Genomic DNA, 22,241 nt, shown 5'->3' with positions numbered 1-22,241 from the left:
AGCTGCGTGTATTATATAGAACCCGAATTATTTTAGGCAGAATGCGCAAGAAAAATTGTTCCCTAAAACTAGAAGTGGCATTTATGGTTGTTAGTATCAGCCCAGTTCTGTTAGCCTGGAGATTGTTAATGTATAGGTTTTTTCACATCATGATACGGGTTTTCAAATAGCATCTAATTGTTTGAATAATTTATTCGTAATTGTAACTTAATTATAGTATCAATAACACTGACCATCAATATACGTCGAGAGTGCTCAGACTACAATCGACTTACTGATTGAAACAGTGGGGGGGGGGGGGGGAAGCCTTCGGAACTCCTCATGCAACGTACTTGATTCTGGCCATTATAGTGGAGTGGAACCGGATGAAATGGACTTAGGTATTTTTTTTATGCCGTCTGAATTCGATGATCTTAAGCTGTTCTTAGCAGGCGCAAAGATTTTGCTTTTCATGTTAAGCGAATGACACTCGATTAATTAAACTTTCAGACATGTTCAATTCAATTCAAAGTTAAATACCGCTGTTTTTAACTTTAATTCGCGAATAAACTGCATGTGAGATGCGATGTCTGAATCACTGAATTCGACAGTTTCAAATCAAACACGTGAAATACGCGTTTGCTGAATCTGCCACCGAAACAGTCAAAGATTGGGTTCGACATTTGATTAAGACCTCGTATTTGACATGTGCAGAATATAATGCATTATAAATAAGAAACTTATCCATATTGGACAGCAAACGGAGTTAAATTCGACACCATTATATACGACGTCTGAATCAACTGCCGTATTTGTAAATTATTTTAGTCGACGAAAATGGGTGCGATACCCGGTCGGGATTCCACTCGCTCAGATCCATCACATTTAGCCCTGAGGATTTAATGTTTCCGCAGTGAGTGTTGGAACTCAAACTGTTTCCCCTCCCCTTAAGGTGACTCGACCCAGTTTTTTTGGGGGGGTACCACCCTTCTTTGAAGCTCTCTGGCATCGCCACCATTACTTTTATCGTAAGTATAACACATAGAATGGATAACATATAGATCAATCTACAATATGACATAAAATTTTTGGCGATCGGAGTAAATGTCACGTGGTTATAATGCCACGCCCCTTTGAGGTCTGAGTCGAAAATCTGCTGTTGCCGGCATTTTTTCGGGAAAATCTCTCGGCTACACATAGTGCGCATTAGTGCCTTGCGCTGAACAGAGTTTCACCAAAATCGCAAAGACCCAATTCGAGAAATTCAGCGGTTTCCAAATTTAGGTCATAATTTATACGAAAATGATAAGCAAACTTTACACGTATTATATCTAATAAATTATGAGATTCATCTCTGTATTTTGGGCATCCTTATAACAGATGGGTCCTTGCAAGTCAGCAAAACGCTTTAGGGCCTTGTAAATGCGCGCGATTTCGAGCAAAGCAAACATATAGAAATTATAGTTTTCTCTATTTGTTGACGTTTGTCAGCGTTTAAGAGTCTTTCTCACGAAAAAAGCATTTTCTTAAAAATTCGTAGTTTTTTTTCCTCCAAATTTTTTCAGGGCCACAATTGATTAACTAACTACCCGCACTCTGAATTTCATGGTCATTGAAAAACTGTGACATTACCTTCTTTTAGCCCAAACTTGAGTAAACATTGAAGATTTTTAGCGTTTTGGCTTAGTTTGTGCTTTGGGAGTTGTCTATTGTTTCTAGTCTGTCATGATACAGCATTCTTGTTCAGCACGCGTGCAATGACCACGCTTGGCTGACTTCCGAATGCTCACCGAGATATGATAATTTAGTATAAGAAAATAGAAGGGATTCCCGTCACGAGTTGGTTTAATTATTGGCTTGCATTAAACCTATGAAAAATGATATTTTTTTAATAGTAAGTAGATTTAGTGTGCAGCACTTCTTGATTCTTTTGCAAAGGCGCAAGAAGCACGAGAATTGATTAAAAATTGTGAGTTAAACCTCTTTGTATCACGCGATGGCCTGTCTCCCTGTACTAAAATTATCATATCTCACTGAGCATTCGGAAGTCAGCCAAGCGCGGTCATTGCACGCGTGCTGAACAAGAATGCTGTATCATGACAGACTAAAAACAATAGACAATTCCCAAAGCACAAACTCAGCCAAAACGCTAAAAATCTTCAATGTTTACTCAAGTTTGGGCTTATAGAAGATAATGTCACAGTTTTTCAATGACCATGAAATTCAGAGTCCGGGTTGTTAGTTAATCAATTGTGGCCCTGAAAAAATTTGAAGGAAAAAAAACTACGAATTTTTAAGAAAATGCTTTTTTGGCGAGATTGACTCTTAAACGCTAACAAACGTCAACAAATAGCGAAAACTATAACTTCTATATGTTTGCTTTGCTCGAAATCGCGCGCATTTACAAGGCCCTAAAGCGTTTTGCTGACTTGCAAGGACCCATCTGTTATAAGGATGCCCAATATACAGAGATGAATCTCATAGTTTATTAGATATAATTCGTGTAAAGTTTGCTTATCATTTTCGCATAAATTATGACCTAAATTTGGAAACCGCTGAATTTCTCGAATTGGGTCTCTGCGATTTTGGTGAAACTCTGTTCAGCACAAGGCACTAATGCGCACTATGTGTAGCCGAGAGATTTTCACGAAAAAATGCCGGCAACAGCAGATTTTCGACTCAGACCTCAAAGGGGCGTGGCATTGTAACCACGTGACATTTACTCCGATCGCCAAAAATTTTATGTCATATTGTAGATTGATCTATATGTTATCCATTCTATGTGTTAGACTTACGATAAAAGTAAAGGTGGGGATGCCAGAGAGCTTCAAAGTAGGGTGGTACCCCCCAAAAAAAACTGGGTCGAGTCACCTTAATTTCTAATTTATCAGGACTCACGGTCCGGCATTTACTGATGAACAAATGTTAACATTAATCAAACAAAGGAATTGCCCTATAACTTGACTAAGCGAAAGAAATACTACGTGAAAATCATCGGTTACAGTACACACGAGAACTCCAGCGTGTAATTCACTGATACAAGCAATCCTGGCAACTCACATCGCATCATCGCAGCTATCTTCTCCGCGCTATCTTTTCATTCGTTGGTTGTACAAATGGTTGACTGATAGTTCTTAGTTACAGAAGGTCTTTAGAGGGAAATAACCTACCAGGAAAATTATCTTGCGTTATGTTCGCCACGATCATCACCACAAGATTCATATGCATTAAGTTTATTTGCGGACAACCACAGATGAGTATAGTATAAAAAACACACGAATAGGGGGATTTTCACTTATTACTTCGACAGTAACTCCGTCGACTTAAACTTCTCGAGGCCGTTCCTAGTCACTTGCGTGATCAGTTCAGTTTACTCAGAAAATTCCTTTGCCCTGAAAATTTGCCTCTCATTTTTGCATTTAAAAAGGAAACTGTTGTTTCTTCAGAAACTAAATCTATTTGACGTATTGGTAGACAAAGCCAAATTGCTAGACCATATGCACATCTGCGATTGAATACAAGAGAGTACCGTCCTGAGTAAACTTTCAATTTGTATCAGATTTGTCCTTACCAGTGGGTCAGCTGCAGTTCGAGAAGATATCCTTTTTGTAATAAACTGAGTGATTGGTCATTCTGACTCCAATAATGTTTATTACATGTACCATCAGCATTGAGAATAGAAAGTCAAGTATGCTATATGTACGATTCAATTGACTGACGCCGATTTAATGAACAGGCCGTACAACGTATAGGTTTACAACTTGAAGTTTTCACGGACGCTCATTTAGTCAAAACATTCACTGTAATGTTGACGAAGTTCATTGTCTAGTAGACAGCAGTAGACTCTCCATCCAACATTTTAATGATCACTGAATGATACACTATTACGCTCGGCATTTTCCGCTCACGCACTATCCACACTCGGCACTGACCACATTTTCCACCTAGCCCCATTTCGGCTATGGTTGATGCTATAACTGCACATTAACGTATCAGCAAACCGCAATTTCGCAACGCTCATATTCCTTCGTTTAAATTCGAGTAGGTTAAGTTTAAACTGGAGTAAATTTGCGGACATTTTGGTAGTGGATCCGTTTTGACGTTCACGGAAGATGTGTGAATCCGAAATAAAGAGTCCCGGTTTGGTTGCGTATCCCAAGATTTTGAATCCGGAATCAAAAGTGAACATATTTTGCAACCGATTGTCGAATGTTCTCAGATGAATTGATGCGTGTAAAAGCCGTCTGCAAATCCGAATACAAAATGTAGTAAATTCGGAAATATTTATGAATCCGGAAAAATATCCTTAGCCCAACAAGGAAGCTACGTTGTGGAAATTTATCACAATTTGGCATCCGATGGTGATTCAACTGGCTGTTTTTCCGACCGCTTAACAGCATGCATGCAGTATTGTGAGCTCTAGATACTTTTCTTATGCCCTTGATTCTGAATGTGGAAGGGATGGAATTATGGGGCAAAGGTTGATAAGTCTTCTTAAATGTTGTAACTTTTACCCTGGGACTGAGTATTTTCTTTAATATGGGAAAATAGAGCACGAACGAAAACACACAATCACGGGAGTAGTAATTGATAATGAAGAGTTGTTCAACTGCCATTCGGGGTTTATTTCCTTATCTTATCTTTTTCTTTTAACAAAAATAAAACATCGGCAAAATGTCGCACTTTATAAGTCAGATAAGTGTGCAAAGGAAAATTAAGAGCAGTTCAGCTACCGTTCGATATTTTTCCTTCTCTTAACTTGTTCTTTTTAACAAAATTAACACAACGGCAAAATGTTACACTTTGAGTCTTTGCAAAAAAGTAAAATCATTGTGCAACTTAATTGTTGAAACTTTTACCCTGGGACTGACTATTTTCTTTAATATGAGAAAATAGAGCATGCACGAACGAAAACACAGAATCACGGGAGTAGTAATTGATAATGGAGAGTTGTTAAACTGCCATTCGGGGTTTATTTCCTTATCTTTATATCTTTCTCTTTTACAAAAATAAAACATCGGCAAAATGTCGCACTTTATAAGTGTGCAAAGGAAAATTAAGAGCAGTTCAGCTACCGTTCGATATTTTCCTTCTCTTAACTTGTTCTTTTTAACAAAATTAAAACAACGGCAAAATGTTGCACTTTGAGTCTTTGCAAAAAAATAAAATCATTGTGCAAACCCACTGTGTTCGATATTTTCAGCAGTGTAACGTGAGCTGCCCACAATTCTTGATTTACGGTACAAATTGTCGAAAGTTATGTTTCTTTGAAACATTTTCCGCAAGAGCTGCAAAAGTTGCTGCTAGGTGAGCATTTAGCGGAGCACTCACAACAAACTTTCCCTACTACATTTGTTTGGTCCTTGGACGAAACAACGTTATACGCATGCTCCTGGTCAGCTGTTGTACAGTTCGCTCCCAGACTACATTTTGGTGCGTGCAAGTACTCCATCATAGGGTACGAGAAACCTGGTGGCGATCCATAGATAGGGTAGTGCCCAGGCCTCATTGGGCCTTGATAAGGCGATCGAGTCTGATGAGCAATATAACTTGAATGTATGCCTGGGCTGTAATGCAGCGTCTCGGGTGCCTTTAAAGAGGCTAGAGCTTTCTCGTGACTTGGTAGAACGCACTCAATTACCCTTAGAACATCTCCATGGCAACCATTGAGAATCAGTTCCAGTACACCCCGCTTCTGAGTTGGAAAAAGCCTGGTAAGTAATTCTAATGGAGGTAGTTTCCCACGATAATTAGAAACCTGGTTTCCGGGACTCTTAAGATGCTCTTTTCCTTCGTCGTCGCTGCCAGAACGGAAAGCCTCCTTTTGTTTATCTTGATTGGTTGGTTTTTCAAATTCCCCGATGTCACCATTTGATTCACCATTGGTCCCGTCACTGTCATAGAAGACGCTATCATCCCCCGCCTCGGGAGGTGACGGGAAAGAAGATTCAACTTGGGAAAAACTGCGCTTTAGTCCTGTAGAAAAAAATTATGACAGTCCAGATAAAGTTGGGCTCAGTATTATATGAAACGCGTCTTGCAAAATAGCTTAGTTATTGAGGCCAAAACATCCGCTTTAATGACTGGTAATACCACTTAGTAGAAGGAATTTTGCTCAAATTGCTGCAGGAATGAAGAGTATCATGGAGGTTTCTTCACAGGGTTTTGTATTGTTCACAACTGTTAAATGTCGTTCAGAAAACACTGTTTTTGAATAACATCACCTCCACCAACGCCCTACATACTGATTGAGATTCCATTCTCTTCACTTTCAAAAGCCTATTGTCCTAATACCAAGAATCTATACAAATAGAGAAGAATCTAAAATACTACATCTTTCTTAATAGAATAAAAAAGGAAAAGACTTTCGGAAACTCGAGAGCAATTAAGGAACAGTTGCAGCAGGTGCTCTTTTATCACTGTTTTTCTATCTGAAAGACTGAAGCGAGCATTAGGGACCCGCGAGAAAGTGCCTGGTGATCATGTTTATATTACGATAAAGTAGAATGTTTTAACATTCTATATGACTGTTGTTGAATTCACCAAGGGACTAATTTGTTAGTTCAATATTTTGCGAAAAGATTACGCACGGTAAATAACGCGCTGAAAAAGTAGTTTGTTTCGCGATAGTATGTCATGGTGGCGTTTATGGACACTCACGAAAGGATTTTTGCATGGCCGTTGACTCTGATAGAAACTAGTAGACCTTTAAGGGCTAAACTTGAAATTTCTAAGTAAATAAGGGCAGTCATTTTTCAGACGGTTTTCCAATGATCGAATATACTTTTTTATTTCGCCGTAAAATTACGTCTATCTATAAATAAATTTAATATGTTTGTCTCCGATAATTTTTCACCTTGTAGTTCAGTTTCAATAAATTGAACTGTATACAGTGAGCCCGGATATAACGTACGATATTCTAGATTCCAGTCATAGTAAAATAAGCGGAAAGAACCGGCCTCGAAATTCCAGTCCCTATCGAGTTCCACAGTAAGAACTTTTCCTGCATTTCTAGAATTAGAAAAAATGCTTATTTGTATTAGCGAGCCAATCGCTATACGAAGCCTTCAAAGCAATGAGTTCCCAGAGCAGTCATAATGAAAACAACTGACTCAAGCCCAAACAGTCCGGCAAATCCCAAGATTTTTCTCAGTTGTTTATGAAAGAGTGTTGGTGGTAAAAATTTGCGAGACTGAAGTATGGTCTATCAGGAAGTGACTTTTGTATAGTTTGCTTATAATAAGTACCTTCAAGATTCCTCTCATCTTGTTTAATCCGTTCAATAGATTGTTTGTCAGTTATAATGCAAGGAAACACTTTCAAACCTTAAGCAACATCTACGAGAATATTAAGTTTTGAAAAGTCCTCATCAAGAGTACAGATTCAAGTTGCTTTTCAGAGCCCATGGCATGCGTGCAGTCCATTTTGTTTTTCAGTCAACACTGTTACTTGAGTAAAATATTTGCAAAGCAACCTGAAGCGCTTCAGCTTAACAACATCAAATCAGTTTTATAAAGTTTATGACACTCTTAAATTCCAAACCAAACAAGTGTAGAATATTGTTGGTGAATCATCTAAAGTGGTTATTGCGATAATCAGTTTCGTTTATAGCAAACTGACCCGCTGTAACAAATCAGCATATATTCAGTACATAATCAATTCAATTGTCTCTTGACCCTGTTATACGTATCTAGTTGTAAGCCTATGGATGAACTCTTCCACGCTGACTGTTCAAAGAAAGTTTCTTGGTCATATTTTCTTTCTTTATTCTAAAAAATATAAGGTTTATAAAATAAAACCAACTGTTAATTTCTTACCTTTGGGTGGAGACAGTGAAGTGCGACTGCTTTTTACTTCAGCTGTGCTCATATCCGCACATTCGTCGGAAGCCGTGTTGTTATTAACATCAGCCTGCACCGCCGTCGGACAAATGACCGTCGGTAGAGCATCGCTCACCCGAGGCGGTGATCGATACGGTACCGCACAGGTAGGCTCCACCGCGCTCACAACGTTTCGAAACCCAGCCGGAGGCACTTCGCTGTCTTCGCGCTTGAGCGCCACTTGGGCTGCCATAAGACGCTGCCGTTCGATAATCAAACTGCATTTTGAGCAAGTGCATTCCCTCCAGGGACAGTATCGTTTATGTCCTTTAAGATACGCCGTTTGGCCGTGATTCCTACAACGCGCGCAGCGCGGAGCGGACACCGGTCGAATGACATCCTGTTCGATTCGCAAATTTTCAGACATGGCTGCGTTCTTCTCGTTCAGAATCGGCGCTTTAATCATTCGACACACTTCGCGGTTGCGACAGCTCCGACTGAAACTGTTAGTTTTACAATTTGCGCTTTTCCAATTAATTAACGTCAAACAGTTGATATATCACCCGAGGCATTTCTACTGTAAATGAGTTCTATTGTTTGGGATGCGAATGAGTCGCCTGATGATTGGCCAAAGTCGGCTTAAGCTTCAATTGTTTCACATCATTGACTGGGTCCCCTTTATTACATTAGTAGCTGTTCAGGCAACAAAGAACTAATTACATTTTCATGTTATTTGCGCATAAACTAGAAGTTTTTTTTTCACGAAATTCTGTTTTGAACTTCACCTAAGTTTAGTACGTTTTAACTAAGAGGAATGTGGACATCACTGGATATACAAACTCACCACTTAGCGTTTACTCTGGGCTTTTTCAATTTAAATGTAAATAACATTTCCTCTGGGTAATACTCTCATATTCAAAAGCATATTTTATTCAAAAAATACGACAGCTTTTAGACATGTCTTTTGTACATAAACGTAATGGCAGTCTTTCCATTGTCGCGTTCATCCATTCTATTTTCATCCAGACAGAGGTTCTATTACGGATTTCTGCTTAAGTTTCAAAAAGGAAAATGGACATCTCTTAGTTTCATTGAAAAGCTGTCATAAAAGCTTTGTTTAATTTCCGTTGAAGTAGCGACAATAGTAAACAAGGCGTCCTTGAACTCAAGTTTTATAATTGAACAAGATGTTATTCATTCGTCACTGCCTGAATTTAAACTGAAACAGATGAGTGCTTAAGTGGGAAATTAAAAACGAAAAAAAAACCTTGGATACTTGAGTTTTAAATAAAGAACTAGAAGTGATCTAGTTTGCTTAAATTTTATGGAGTTTACTTACCCTCTTCTACACAAGTTAACTTCCATGATCATATTTTAACATCAGATTGTCTGGAAGAACTGAATACACTGAATACAGTGATCGCTCTTAGATGAAAAGCCTGCAACAGTCGATTTCTCAGGTACACCGTAGACTGAGATCGACGGTTGGGCGAAGTTATCATGCATTTAGCAGAGGGCTTATAATTATTAATTAGGGACCTCAAGGTCCGAGGACGGAGACATCGCTGAAAAAGTGAATTCCCGGCCGTTCATTCAATTCTGTCAATCTTCATCTCGACAGTTCCAACTCACTTACCCTCAACGAGGGTAAGTGAAAACCATATCCAAGTTCACGGGAAAAAAAAAAAAGAAAGAAAATTTCGTAGCAGCTTGTTTACGTCCTCCACATAAAACGTGAAATAGGCATTTTCACGTCGTAGTCGTGTAGTGACGGCAAAGAAATAAAGTGTGCTGCACATGCAAAGTTGTTATTTTGCTAATCTCGGATCTTAAAGTCCCTATATTAAAACAGCTAGGAAAAATTGAAGAGATTTCACGCTCAGCTATTAACTAAAACTGACCAAGTCACCATTTTAGTCGAACAGACAAATATCTCACATTGGCTTTTTTATTTCTTTGAGTATTATGCAAATCTTTATGGTTTTAAAGATGGTCTTATTTGTATTCGAAGTATCCGGATATCGTGTCCGATCGCAGACACGATGGCGTCCGTCGGATTTCGTCGGACATGGGCAAATTTCAAATGGATATTCCAAAATCAGTTTGGACTCCTCGTGATAATTATATAGCGTAATATTCCTCCAAGAGAGCCTATTTGTATAAGAGAGCGCTAATTGTACACTAGGGAAAGAGTTAAGTTTAGGGCTTAGCGCTGATCTACGACCACGTGGTAAGAGCTAGGCGTTGATTTAAAACGGTTAACATTAAAATCAAAAAATTATTTGGCTGTTAGCCCTTGATGCCTTGATGGCATAGTGCTTAAGTGTGTGGATCATAAAGTGGTTGGTTCTAGGGCAAATCTAGGGTTCAGATTTAAGGTGGTGCCAATAAACCAACGCTAAAGCGGACCGATCAGAGTACAGTCGAACCTCCACTAACAGCAGGAGCCCATAACCCAGAGCGAACAAATTCCATGCGCTCATGTCAAGGCGTTTTCACGGACCAGTTTATTTTCAGAACGGTTTTAGCGCGAATTTTGAATATCTTTTAAATTCCACAAACCAGTCAGCAAAACCGACAGACCTAAAAATGATATTTTATGCCATTTAATAACGTTTAGTTTTCCTTTTTGATATCTTATACTTCGAATACGCTCATACTATGGTGGAGATTCTATTTTCGGGGGAAAAAGTGCCCTAAAATGTGCCTAAAAATAAACTGGTCAGTAAAAATGCCATGACATCGGCCTAGTATGGGAGTTGCTCTCTCCGGGTTATGGGCTCCTACTAACGTTCACCATTTATGGCGGACGGTCCATACATTGTCCATTCTTTCTTCTGTTCCCAAGGTGGCCGTTGTGGAGAGGTTAAATTGTATCAAGGGGCGGGGTTAGTGAAGGACACAGTGTGCAAGACACCTCGAAAAATTTTAAGATTTTAGTCGGCTAGGAATCCGACTGGGCCGGGGAAGGGGTAGTCTCCCTCGCAGCCGTTTTTTGGATGTCACACAACGCTCCCCCAAAAGACCTTTTGGGGGAGCGTTGCGTGACATCCAAAAAAACGGCTGCGAGGGAGACTAGGGAAGGAGCTTTTATCGGATTCACGAGTCATCGTGTTCAGAGCCCCGAGGCATTATAATGTATTCACTTAAAGGTAGATTTCCTCGTGCTTCCGCAGATAAATTTTACGGACGTAAATAAAATAGAGACAACGAGTGGAAGGTCACGTGTACACGTACAAGTTGAATGTCGCTCAACTTTTACGCTAACACATGGCCTAGCCTTTCATACATCTCCTCAGACTTTTTTATTTCCTGAAGTAAAAATTACGCGACACTGAAAATCCTCCTTAGAGCAAGACGGTTAACTACGAGAGTAAAAAACGACTAATGGATTGAAATTATCATCTCAGTGTATGACTTTTATTGGCTATTAACGAAAAGACACTTTAAATTAATCTACATAAAAATCTATAAATATATTCTTTTACTTATCTAACAGGTTAACTTTCTAAACTTGAACTTTAACAGAGGAAATTTGAAGTTGTCATTGAATGCATACCCGGATAAGGAGCTGAGAATATACTTAAGAAAAGACGTCCAAAGTACCAATGACGAAACCTGTTCCGACTAAGCCCGCCTATACAATCAACTCTCCCCAAACGGGGTCTGTATCACGAATAAGTACCTCAAACAGGCACCTAGCAGTTTTTCAGTCATTTTTTTTTATAAATTCCATTTATAAAGACGACACCTGTGTAAAACAAACACCGCCTTGTACCATTCCCGACGCGTCTTCCGTCTTGGAGAACCGGATTTTGACTGAGTGTATGTTTATCTTTAACAGCTGACTGCTGTAACTGTAGCCAGAATACGCACTCTCAACATTATCACCGTCTTAGTATTGTGCTAAAATTGATTAATTATTAATATCACAAATAAATCAGCTTTGCTACGTCCCACATTTATTTTACTTTCCTCTTGTAGTAAGGGCTTAATGCAGTTTTTCAGGAATGTCTTGGTGTTGGACGGCTTTCTACGAAGATTTAGTTTTGAGTATTGAAAGCGTTCCTTTAATCTAAATTCAAGTTTTTTTAACTACAAGTTACCATGGTTACTCAGTGTTTTAATTTTTACTTAAGTCAGACAGTTTTAAAAAACCTTATAATTGTTTGCAATCCTACAAAAATTTACCAATACCGTAAGATTGGTCTTCTTGGTAACACATTTATTCAAGGTTTCTTTTTCCAATGAGTCACACATCGGCGTAGCTTTTATTTAATAACAATTTTGACCAAAAATGAAGGAATTTTCTGAGTCGTAGATAGGAAATTTTTACATAAAACCGCTGCGTAAAACCAAGCTGTTGCTGCGCCTACCATTGGATAAGTAATGAATGAATTAGATACAACACAACACGGCTTGATTGCCTTTTCGATACCATTTTTGTTGTTTCTGATTTATATAGTCGTTGAATCGTCTATGTAGCAATCTAATACAGTACGCTTAACGCCACCTACTGCTACACTAACTTGATTTTCTGATATGAAAAATTTACGTCACACAAGGGATGAACATTACCGCGACACACATGAAAAACTTCTAGATACCCCCAAAAAAATCTCAAGAGAAAATAGTTCCTGCAATACCAACAAAACCTTGGGTACTTGCCATTTATACAAGGGAAAACCGGAAATTCGGGTTGGCTCCTTTAGGAAGTTTCAGAGAATATGGGCTGTGATTTGAGGCGACACACTGATTGTTTTGCTCTTTTATGGCTGTATAGCTTATTTGGATATATTTTGTAGCAGTTCGTTCTCCCACCACGTCAAACTTTAAAGTTTTGTGTTTATATGCACAAGATTTCCGCCTGGGTGGTTTGGGTAAAATGGTAAGCACCCTTTTTGTAGAACCCTTCACAGCTGTCGTTGTAGTCTTTTCCGTCGATTCTATAATCTATATGCAAGATAACTCACCTAACCTGTACACTAAACTGTTTAATGTACCCGTCATCCCGCGAATCGTACATAATTCTCGTTAGCTTTACCGCGCTCCAAGAATGGAATTTTATCGTGAATATAAGGGCGCCGCAAAAACTGAAAACTGCTTTCGCATAATGAGAAGATTGCTTCCGATCGATAGACGGTAGGTCGGTAGGTCGCAACAGCTTTTTATTTGACCGCATGCAGCTTAATCCAACATGTTGCACTTTCAGCGGCAAATTTCTATCTAACAAACTAGACTTTGGTACAAGTTCCTACGTTACCGAAATTTTCAAAATATTTCCATCCTCAGATGCTGTCCAAACGGCTTTTTACATGCTATTATAATATAAATTTTACAGGAATGAAAAGAAAAAATAAAATAAAATAGTGAAAAAATAAAATTGTCCTTCTGTACCTTCGATGTATTAGTTTTTTGGATCTGATTATTATTATCATTTTGTCATGAGACAAAAAATTTCATTTTAATTTTGTTGTCGTTGTAAAATACCCAGGAACAAAATAATTGTCTTTGGTATTGAAATGTACATGACCTGACAACTGGGAAAAAATTGGCAAAAAGGAAATCTCAAGTAGGGCATTTTTACATCCATAGTCAAATTTGTTTGATACCCTAAAACACGGTCCTTAAGCTAGTATTCTAAAGAATAGTTATCGTGGGGAACCACTTACACAATTAGGACATGTAATTAAGATTTATGTCATATTTAAAGTCTATGTGCCTTAGTAATGAACAGCGTAGCGATGATAAATAGCCCTATGTATGATACTTGTTTACAATACATAATATAATTATGTAACTACCCAATTTATACAACTCCCTCTCATTAATTGTATCTACTCTATAATTTCAGGGTCATTCATTGATGCAACAACTGGAAGCTTGTCCACTTTACTTAGCAAGTTATCTTTGCGGCACAATTTAAGGTTTTTCGTCTGTTTCTGTTTTAGGTGAGAGAGGAGGGGAACTTTTTTCCCGGTCATTTCTCAATAACACACGGTCTCCAGAGAAAACTCGTCCGGTTGAGCTCATGGTCATGAGGGCAGCGGTTGCCGACCTCATACTCTGACTGTACCTTATGTCTTCAAGGTGTGGTAGTTTTGTCAACCCCGGAATTGTCGATAACGGGTTCGGGTTGTGCTCGGAGATCGTCGGTTTAAGAGAAATAGGCACATCCGGGGTCGATCGCTTTGTGGGATCTTTCAGCTGGTTTAATGTGGCAGACAATGGCCCAGGTCCCGGATAATACACACATCCGGGACATTGACCGCTTGCGCACTTCGAAGCGGCGTGATACTCCACAGCACTCAGTGGTATACCGTGCGGAATTGTGGGAGAGAGAGGAGAGAAGGCCGAGTAGCCAGAAGGTGGCGGTGGTCCTGGGAACAGACCACGTGGTACACCAGCCAGTAGTTGACCTCTAGCGAGTGCTTCTTCGTGGCTTGGAAGAACTGTCTCTATAGTCTGAATCACATCACCTCCGCATCCCTTTAAGATTAGCTCCAAAACGTTCCTTTTCTGCTCAGGAAAGAGCCGAGTCAATATGTTCATGTAACGACCATGATCTGATGTTGACATGACTTTTCCCTCGCCGTTAGTCAGAGAAATTTTATCCGTTCTTTGTCGTTTCGTGTCTGCTGGCGACATTCTCATTCCACCTCGTTCCTCGTCTTCTTCATCTCGTTCCCGTTTCCATCTAGAGGGATTATTCTCGCTTGTGTTATCCATGGCGAATTCTGAAAAACGAAAATAACGGAGTTCAGACTGTTTGTACAAGTTATTAAAAATGCTCGAAAAGTTTAACTTCATTTGAAGTATCAACAATTAGCCAACAGCTATGCTAAATTACAACAAACTGGAATTGACAGATTTTGAAAATATTTACCTCCAAAACAGCAGACCCAAGGTGTTAAGTATAGTAAACAAATCGCACCCTCTAAATGTCTTTGTTGTAAAATTAAACAGGAGCGTTTGCATCAATATTGTTGTCCTAGACAAGTGGCCACCTTGATAAGAATGGCAGGTCTATTTGTTCAACTTGCTAGCAAGTTTGGGAGACTGATAAAGTGTGGGCAAGCAAACACACCTTGTTAATTTTAACAACTAGAACTAGAGTAGTTGAGTAGATAAGTATCGAACACACCATTGAGCCAGTTTGCATATCTACACATCTTCGAATTGACCTACAATGATCTGTGCCGTGCAATTAAAGTCTCTCTAAAGATAACATATGTAAGAAAACGAAATTACTGGTTCTTAAAACTAACCTACGCTTAAATCAAAATAGAACTAGGTAGCTTCGTGTAAGAAGAAAGAACGCGTGATACCTTGTAGTTAAATAGGAAACAAGTTTGATGAGGAAGACAGAGCAGCCGAGTAGAATTGCGTTCGTGACCTACTTGATCCGATGTGATGTCTCGTTTATAAATGCGTTTTAATTTATGCAAATGAAGGTGTCAAACAAAACAGAGAAGTTAAAATGCACGAACACGTTTATTAATTGATGAAGCCTTTGTAGAGAAAACGGAAGGTTGAGCCTAAGCTGGCTTAGGTTATTTTATATTAAGGAAAGTTACTCTCGTTTGTGATGTTCCGTTTTGCAGCCTCAACCCCTCACTGACCTCTTTTTCATCTTAAAATGACCAAACCATTTTTAAAAAATTTTTAAAATCAACTAAGAAAGGAGGCAAATAGTGAAGGCATTAACTCAAGCCGGTATAAAAAGGGTATAGCACCCATAAGAAAAAGCTGGTTTTTCTGGAAGAAGGTAATGACGAAATTCGCGCAAAATTTTACACATTCGGGCGTGTAGAAAAAAAGAATTAAAAAACGACAATTTGATTAATCTCTGAGTAGACCCCAGTGGAGACAGCGCTTTGAGCTAGAGCTGCTTCCCGAACGTGCGCCTTTCAAGCTAAAAGAAAAAAAAATGACCCTGCTGGCATTGCCTTGAACGGGAAATGCCACATAATTGAAAGAAAGCACTTTCTCTTGTTTTTCAAACAACAACGATAATTTTTAAGACTTATTTAAAGAAGATTTTCATCGGTAGTACAAGATTTTAGGCTAAATCACGAAAATTAAAGGAGATACACTAGTAAATAATTTAATAAACGAGCTAAACACTGGCAAGATAAAAAGTTAATCAGTTATAGCACAGTCAAGTGAGACTGAGACGAAATACGTGCAGGCCTCCGCGGCTTAAAAGATGCGATGACCAGGATCCAAAACCAGCAAAACTACTGCATATTTTGTATCCTTCAAAAGAGATGCAAGCTTCCTTAACAGTCACGCACTGTCTTTAGCTAAATCTGTTGCCTAGCACTTAATGAAAGTTTCCATAGCAATTACAAATCAGTTTAATTTGCAAGCACCAGGATCATCTACCTAATGAGGTAATTAGCTACCGATATCGTCAATGAAATGAGGTCTCCGCTGGAAAGATGTGCCTTTTGGGTCACACAAGTTTCATTTTCTACAAAACATTTTTCGAGGTATAATTAAAAGTTCTATGCGCGGGTCGACGCAAGAAAATACATCATGATTATATAGGGTTCCATGAATTTTCCGCACGAAAACCTTAAAAATACCATAGCAACTAGTTCGCGATTGACAAGGAATTGTTATATTTTATTCAATAACTTTCTATTGTCTTGCATTTCGAAAGGTTAAATATATCAATAAAACTGAGTTACTCTTTGGACGTAGCTAGATTATGTGTAGTGGAAAACCATCGATCAAAGATTGGAAAACCTGTGAGCCAAGGAGCTGGAATGGGTGACTTCGTTCGAGAAGAAGGACATTTTGAAATTGTGAAATTAATTCTGGAAAGCGCGTATGGCTTCAAAATCCCAATGTAAAAGATATTTTTATATGCTGATCATCAGCATATGAACTTACACGTAACATAAATTTCGTGTTGAGCTGTGTTTCAAGTGCATAAGTTGTTGTCTTCACTCTATCACCCAACCGCACAACCCCTAATAGTAAAAATATCTACACGGACTTTGAAATCAGTGCTATAACAAAGCTTTTTAATCTTTTATTCTTTTCAGTTTTGTACATGGCGTCAATCAAATTTTACGGGAGCGTGAAAACAATTATAATTGTCATTGGAGTATGTCGTCTCTTCAATGACGCATATTACGCTTTTAAAAAGGTGCCCGTTATGTGACAATATCGCCTTTTTCTATTTAAATTATCAACTCTTACTGAAATATCAGCTATCTGATATCTGAAATAAAGGATGTTTGGCTCTAGAATATTTTAGAGAGATACTTCACAATTTAAATGCCGCGCTTTGTTTGGAAATTTCTACCCGAGAAAAGCAAGTCTCTATATGGTAATTACTAAAATATAAACTTCTTTCCTTTGTAAGCATCTTGTTGGTTGTTTTGACTTGCGTTTATGTATATAACACGGAATGAGAGATCAATGTTGTCAGGTGTATTACAAGAATATTTTTGAATCTACTTAGAAATAAGCAGTTGAAAACAAGTACCATTGTTAAACTGACCGAATTGAAACGTCCAGCCCTGTGACTCCACCCTGAAAAATCCGCCTGTATTGGCTACACGGGCTCTCTCACGTAGGCTATCCGGCGATGCAAGGCCACTTTTGTCTGAGTGTTTATAAAACTGAAACCAGGATTAATTCTGGTGCGATAATATGGTAACTGGCAATCAGCCCGACGGTAGAGGTGAATATTTCACTTAACACAATGTCTCGGCAGGACAAATCGTATGGCACCAGGAGCCATATTCATTTCAACCCCCATGCTTTCGAAATTTCGTTCCTCTGATTGGTCCATCAAAACTTGCTTGCAGCATCTGCATGTAATAGTATTATTTCCTTACGATTGTAAATAATTGTTTGACTCAGTAGTGAAGCGAGGAACTTGAATAATGTTGCGGTTACAAATGCTTTCCTCGAGCAGCTGCTCAAAATGAAAAATCATAATTCGCATTACGGTTCGGGGTCGCCGCTTTTCCCTCTGTCGTCAAACCCTTGAAATGTGAGTGGAAAACAAAACACGTCTTTTATTGACAAAATGACCAGCTTGCAGCACGTGTTTTAGAATTATTTGCGCTTAATTTGTTTGCTTACTGAGTTTTAGGGTATCAGTTGGTCGAATGGTGACTTTTCATTGTCGCTAACAAAAAATAAAAGTCGAGCAAATGATTTGATCATTTATTTTTCTCTTTCGATTTTTATTGTTTATCTTCATCATTTGCAGTTATTGGTGCCTATAAATAGATTATAAACTATGTCAATTAAAGGAAACTTTGGTTATCCACATTGAGGGCAAACATTTAAGGAGATGTGTCGGAAAAATTATCAAAAAATCAAAGCAGTAGGAACCGTCACCAAACTGAGTGAATATAAAAATAACTGCTCAAAACTTGAAACAAGGATTATCAACACAACAAATACAAAAGCAGGGAACGAAGGTAGGACAAACTTGAAGACGATTGAAAGGAACTGAAATTGTGGTTTTGAAAACTTGTTAGCCTAACAGGTTTTAAAAGTTCATTTTTTTTTGTTGAAACGTTTGAAATAATGCTTTTTTGTTTGACACAAAGCTGTAGTTTTTTGCCATTCACAAGTACATTATCATGTTGCACCACGAAAACTGAGAAAGACGCGTGGCTGTATCACAACCCCTTTAAAATGGACCAATCAATAATGAAGTAAGTAAACTCCAACTAGTAGTCTATTATCAATGCTGCGTTCTGATTGGTTGAGCTACTACTAGGCTTGTTATAGCGCACTAGTAGAGAAAAGCGCCGGCTTTGGAGACCAAAACAATGGCGGCTGAATCGCGTTTTGCTAGCTAAAGCTGTTTTGTATCGATATTTATGACGGACTAGTTGGATTTTACTAAATCAATTATTCCTCTCGCCCTCATGGCCGCTGAGTCAATAGCCCATTCGGCCTATTGACTCAGAGCCCATTGGGGCTGGAGGAATAATTGTTAAATAGCCCGCATAAAACACAAGAAAACTGTTTAGAACAAGTCAGTTCATGAGAAATGGCGTAAGGTTAAATTTTGAGAAAATCATTATATGACTTATATGCATTCTTGAGATTACGCTCGACATTGAAAACAAATGGTCTGAAACGACATACTTATATTGGCCAGCAATGTATACCGTAATTGAACTGAGCTACAATAGAATTCAAAAATAATGATTTTTTTCACGATTTTTTTAAGGTGACTTCTGCAATGCGAAAAAGGATCTACAAGGAAGAGTTTATTGACACTCAAGCCAAACACATCAGTTGTACATTTTTTCGACACCGGAGAGAATGAAGACCTTTTACACGCATGCACAGCTCGAGGTGCCCATTGGTTTAGTCAAAGTTGTCACGTGATTTCTACCATGAAATTAATTTAGGGTGAAATTTTGAGGCTTGGAGCCTATTGTTATGCAAGATAGCTCTATGTTATTAGCTCCCCTGTTTTTTCTCAGTTGTTACACCAATACGGTAGCTGATTGTGTCTCACATTTAATAAACATGATTACGTTGGTTTCAAGGTCGATGATTAATGAAGATTTAAATAAGTTGCCAAAAAAGGTTACAAAGTAATAAATCATGCAACCGCTAAAGGGTGGATCTATCATATACGCCGGTGAGGGAATCACGGAAAAGGCGAACCATAAAACCGCAGGAGACATTTCTGGCATTTTTTCTAAGCTGATATTTATGGTTTATATTCGACATTGAATTGTGTGGGTGATCCTTCGTGGATGTAAAAGCGAAACCGTTAGCTTGTTGAAACAAGTTTCTAAGAATTTCAGATGCCATTAGCGGCCGAACCTAATTATTCAATTATATAAATAAACTGATTATGTATCTAACTTTGATACACTGATAAAAAAAGTTTCCCCAATAAATCAGTTGCGGTTTCGACTGCAAAACAAGGGAGAAAATTTGTTTCTTTCCTAGCTGAGGTCAATAAATTGGAGCAGTTCTTCATTCAGTACTTGTTTCCTTGTTTCCGGTTCAACAACGGCGGTAGCAAAGTCTTTTGTTAATTAGGTGTAGGATAGTAAGTCGGGCTTTTTAAGTGCGTTGCAAGTGCATTGGAAAAAACCCTAGAGGCAAAATCTAAGTGTAAACTAGACTAAATTTTAAGCCCTTATTTATACTGTCTATGTTTTTTTTTTTTTTCAGCCCGAGGTGGTCTTAAGTTTTTATACGCTCTGGGTGATTCAAGCCGTCAAAACATTCCTCTCTAGGAGTCTAAGTTTGAGACATGAAATCAAGTTATAACTTTGGTCGCTTTTTCGCGATACTTTCAGTTGGTAAAGTCTTTATGAATGCCATACTATATAGCCAGTTACTAGATGAGCCCTTCACTAAATTATCAAAAATATATTATTGTGAATTGTAAAATCCTCGGAAACTTTTCAGACTGACAAATCTCTTCTTCTTGAGAATCTACCTAAGATACAAATAGTAATAATTCCGCTACGGAAGAACCATTTCGACCGAAAACACCACTTTTGTAAAAGAGATTGAGAGGTTTAAAATCTGAGAGGTGAAACCTACCTTCATTTGCGCTGCTCGCCGGAGACGCAAGACCATTTCCCATTTGTGTGTCCTCGTTAGGTGAACTTGAGCGGGAAGACGTGCTTGTTGTTCTTACCAGTTGGCCTTGTTCGTAAGGTGAGGTGGGCGAGGTAGGAGTAGATCCTGAGGTTTTGTGAACGTTCGGGGTAAAACAGTACGGAACCGCATTGTATGTCAAGTGACCACTAACCTCGTCGCTCTCTTGTTGTCTTCGTAACGCGACTTGCGCCGCCATGACTCTCTGTCTCTCTGCGATGAGATTGCAATCTGAGCAAGCACAATCTCGCCATTTGCAGAATCTCTTGTGTCCTTTGAGGATCGAGATGACACCATGGTTTCGACAGCGGGCACATTTTGGTGATCGTTGAGCAATGGACCCCATTGGTGGCATCGGAGTTGGCTTGATCTCCGTCGAAGAAGGCTGGAAAACAAAGTAGCACAGGGATGATAAATAGACTAGTCAAGGATCAAGCAAATAGGAATGTTGCTTGCAAGCATTCCGCCGCAGCACCTGAACATTAAAAGGAAAATATGGTCAAACACTAAATTACTATTGAAACAGCTCAAACAGTGCAATAGACGGCAGGAAATACTAAAGGACTGATCGCATTATTAACAGAAATCATAATTATGCAATGATTGAAGTAGTGGAGACTCAATACTTTCGATGCATGTCAGACCATGTTAGTTAGACGGTTAGGGTTACTAACAAAATTATAAAGTTTTTTCACTTGCGATTTATAATATAACTTTAACTTTCAAAAACAAGGAATTACATAATGCAGTTTGAACTACCACCCTACTCCGTGACTTTCCATCGAGCTTCTCTTCCGGGATAAGACCCGCTCAGTTTGAACTATATTAGATGCTCAAAATTCGACGACGACCAGTCGAATAAGAAAATTTGACACCTGTTGGGGCTATGAATTGCGTTTCTTAACACGTTTTTAAGAACAAGAACAAACTGAAACTACCCTAATTCGATTCAAAACGCAACACTGAATTTGCAATAAAAAGATATGATCGTTAATCTTTAGCTCGAGCGATCGCTACAGTTTACAACTCAGCAATGTCGCGGTCATCTACCTTAACGCGACCAATTCCACTGGGTTAACACCTTGAAAATTGCTCCAACTTGTTCCTCAGTCAAAGGCAAGCCCTCGTCACGAGCGAGGCAGACAAATGTACAACTGTTTACTACGGCGAATTCAATGTGTACTATTTTGGTCTAGCTTGCAAACTAAATTTAGACTTCTATAGAATTTATTTATAAGCTGAATTGGCGAGAAAAACGCTAGTTATTGTTCACAATCATTGCCCTGTGACGACCGAAAAGTCTGCTCGAGTTTCATTGATAACGTTCGACACAGAAATTTCTAGAGGTCCTTCATTGAAGTGAGGCTTACAAGAAAACGTAATTTAAGCCAAGAGCAAACCGAAAATTCTGGTGTCGCTACAAACGTGACATTTTTAAGTTCATTTTAAAAGTCAAAAGATTATCCGACTGAATAAACATATTTTTATGTCAGAAACAATTTATTTCCCACGGTACTGAATCAAAAGTCTACTGTAAACTAAAACGATTGTTTTTGCGTTCTTCAATCGAATTTTCGCAGTTTTACAAATTCTGAAAGTGCAATGGTCTGATTCAATGTTACAAATTTTAGTGATTTTCAATTACTTATTAATAAAGGAAATGACAGATTTGAATTACTTTGTCAGTAAGGAAACTACAGTACAAACTTGAAGAACAAAGTGAAAAATATTGTACCCCTTGTAGCTTGCTATTCATGTTTTAACTTAGGGGAAAAGAGTTTGGAAAGAAACTTTTTCTTTAGGAAAAAAACATCAACTGAGAGGAAC

The 22,241-nt window shown here is 38.5% G+C and overlaps 2 protein-coding genes across 10 annotated transcripts in view; both read right to left on the bottom strand.

The window, feature by feature from the left end:
• Positions 1-5,192: 5,192 nt before the first annotated feature.
• LOC140942651 (doublesex and mab-3 related transcription factor 3, truncated-like) lies at positions 5,193-8,315 on the bottom strand. Its single transcript, XM_073391595.1, has 2 exons — positions 7,797-8,315; positions 5,193-5,955 (listed from the first exon to the last, which is right to left on the bottom strand). Exons 1-2 carry the CDS (start codon positions 8,263-8,265, stop codon positions 5,237-5,239), a joined length of 1,188 nt encoding a protein of 395 aa, XP_073247696.1. The 5' UTR covers positions 8,266-8,315; the 3' UTR covers positions 5,193-5,236.
• Positions 8,316-11,191: 2,876 nt separating this feature from the next.
• LOC140942650 (doublesex and mab-3 related transcription factor 3, truncated-like) overlaps positions 11,192-22,241 on the bottom strand; it is a 42,350-nt gene continuing 31,300 nt past the window's right edge. For 8 of the 9 annotated variants that reach the window (XM_073391585.1, XM_073391590.1, XM_073391594.1 and 5 more), the window contains exons 2-3: positions 20,358-20,799; positions 11,192-14,536 (exon numbers count right to left, since the gene is read on the bottom strand). In XM_073391585.1, the coding sequence (XP_073247686.1) occupies positions 13,722-14,536; positions 20,358-20,799 (1,257 nt within the window). In that variant the 3' untranslated portion in view covers positions 11,192-13,721. Of the gene's footprint in view, positions 14,537-20,357; positions 20,800-21,464; positions 21,863-22,241 lie in introns of those variants that run through there. The other variant, XM_073391592.1, reaches the window with a different exon arrangement.

Source organism: Porites lutea, chromosome 7, assembly GCF_958299795.1.
Source record: "Porites lutea chromosome 7, jaPorLute2.1, whole genome shotgun sequence".
Taxonomy (NCBI): Eukaryota; Metazoa; Cnidaria; class Anthozoa; order Scleractinia; family Poritidae; genus Porites; species Porites lutea.
Note: the sequence above shows the minus strand (reverse complement) of the source record. Positions and strands in the feature narration are given on the sequence as shown.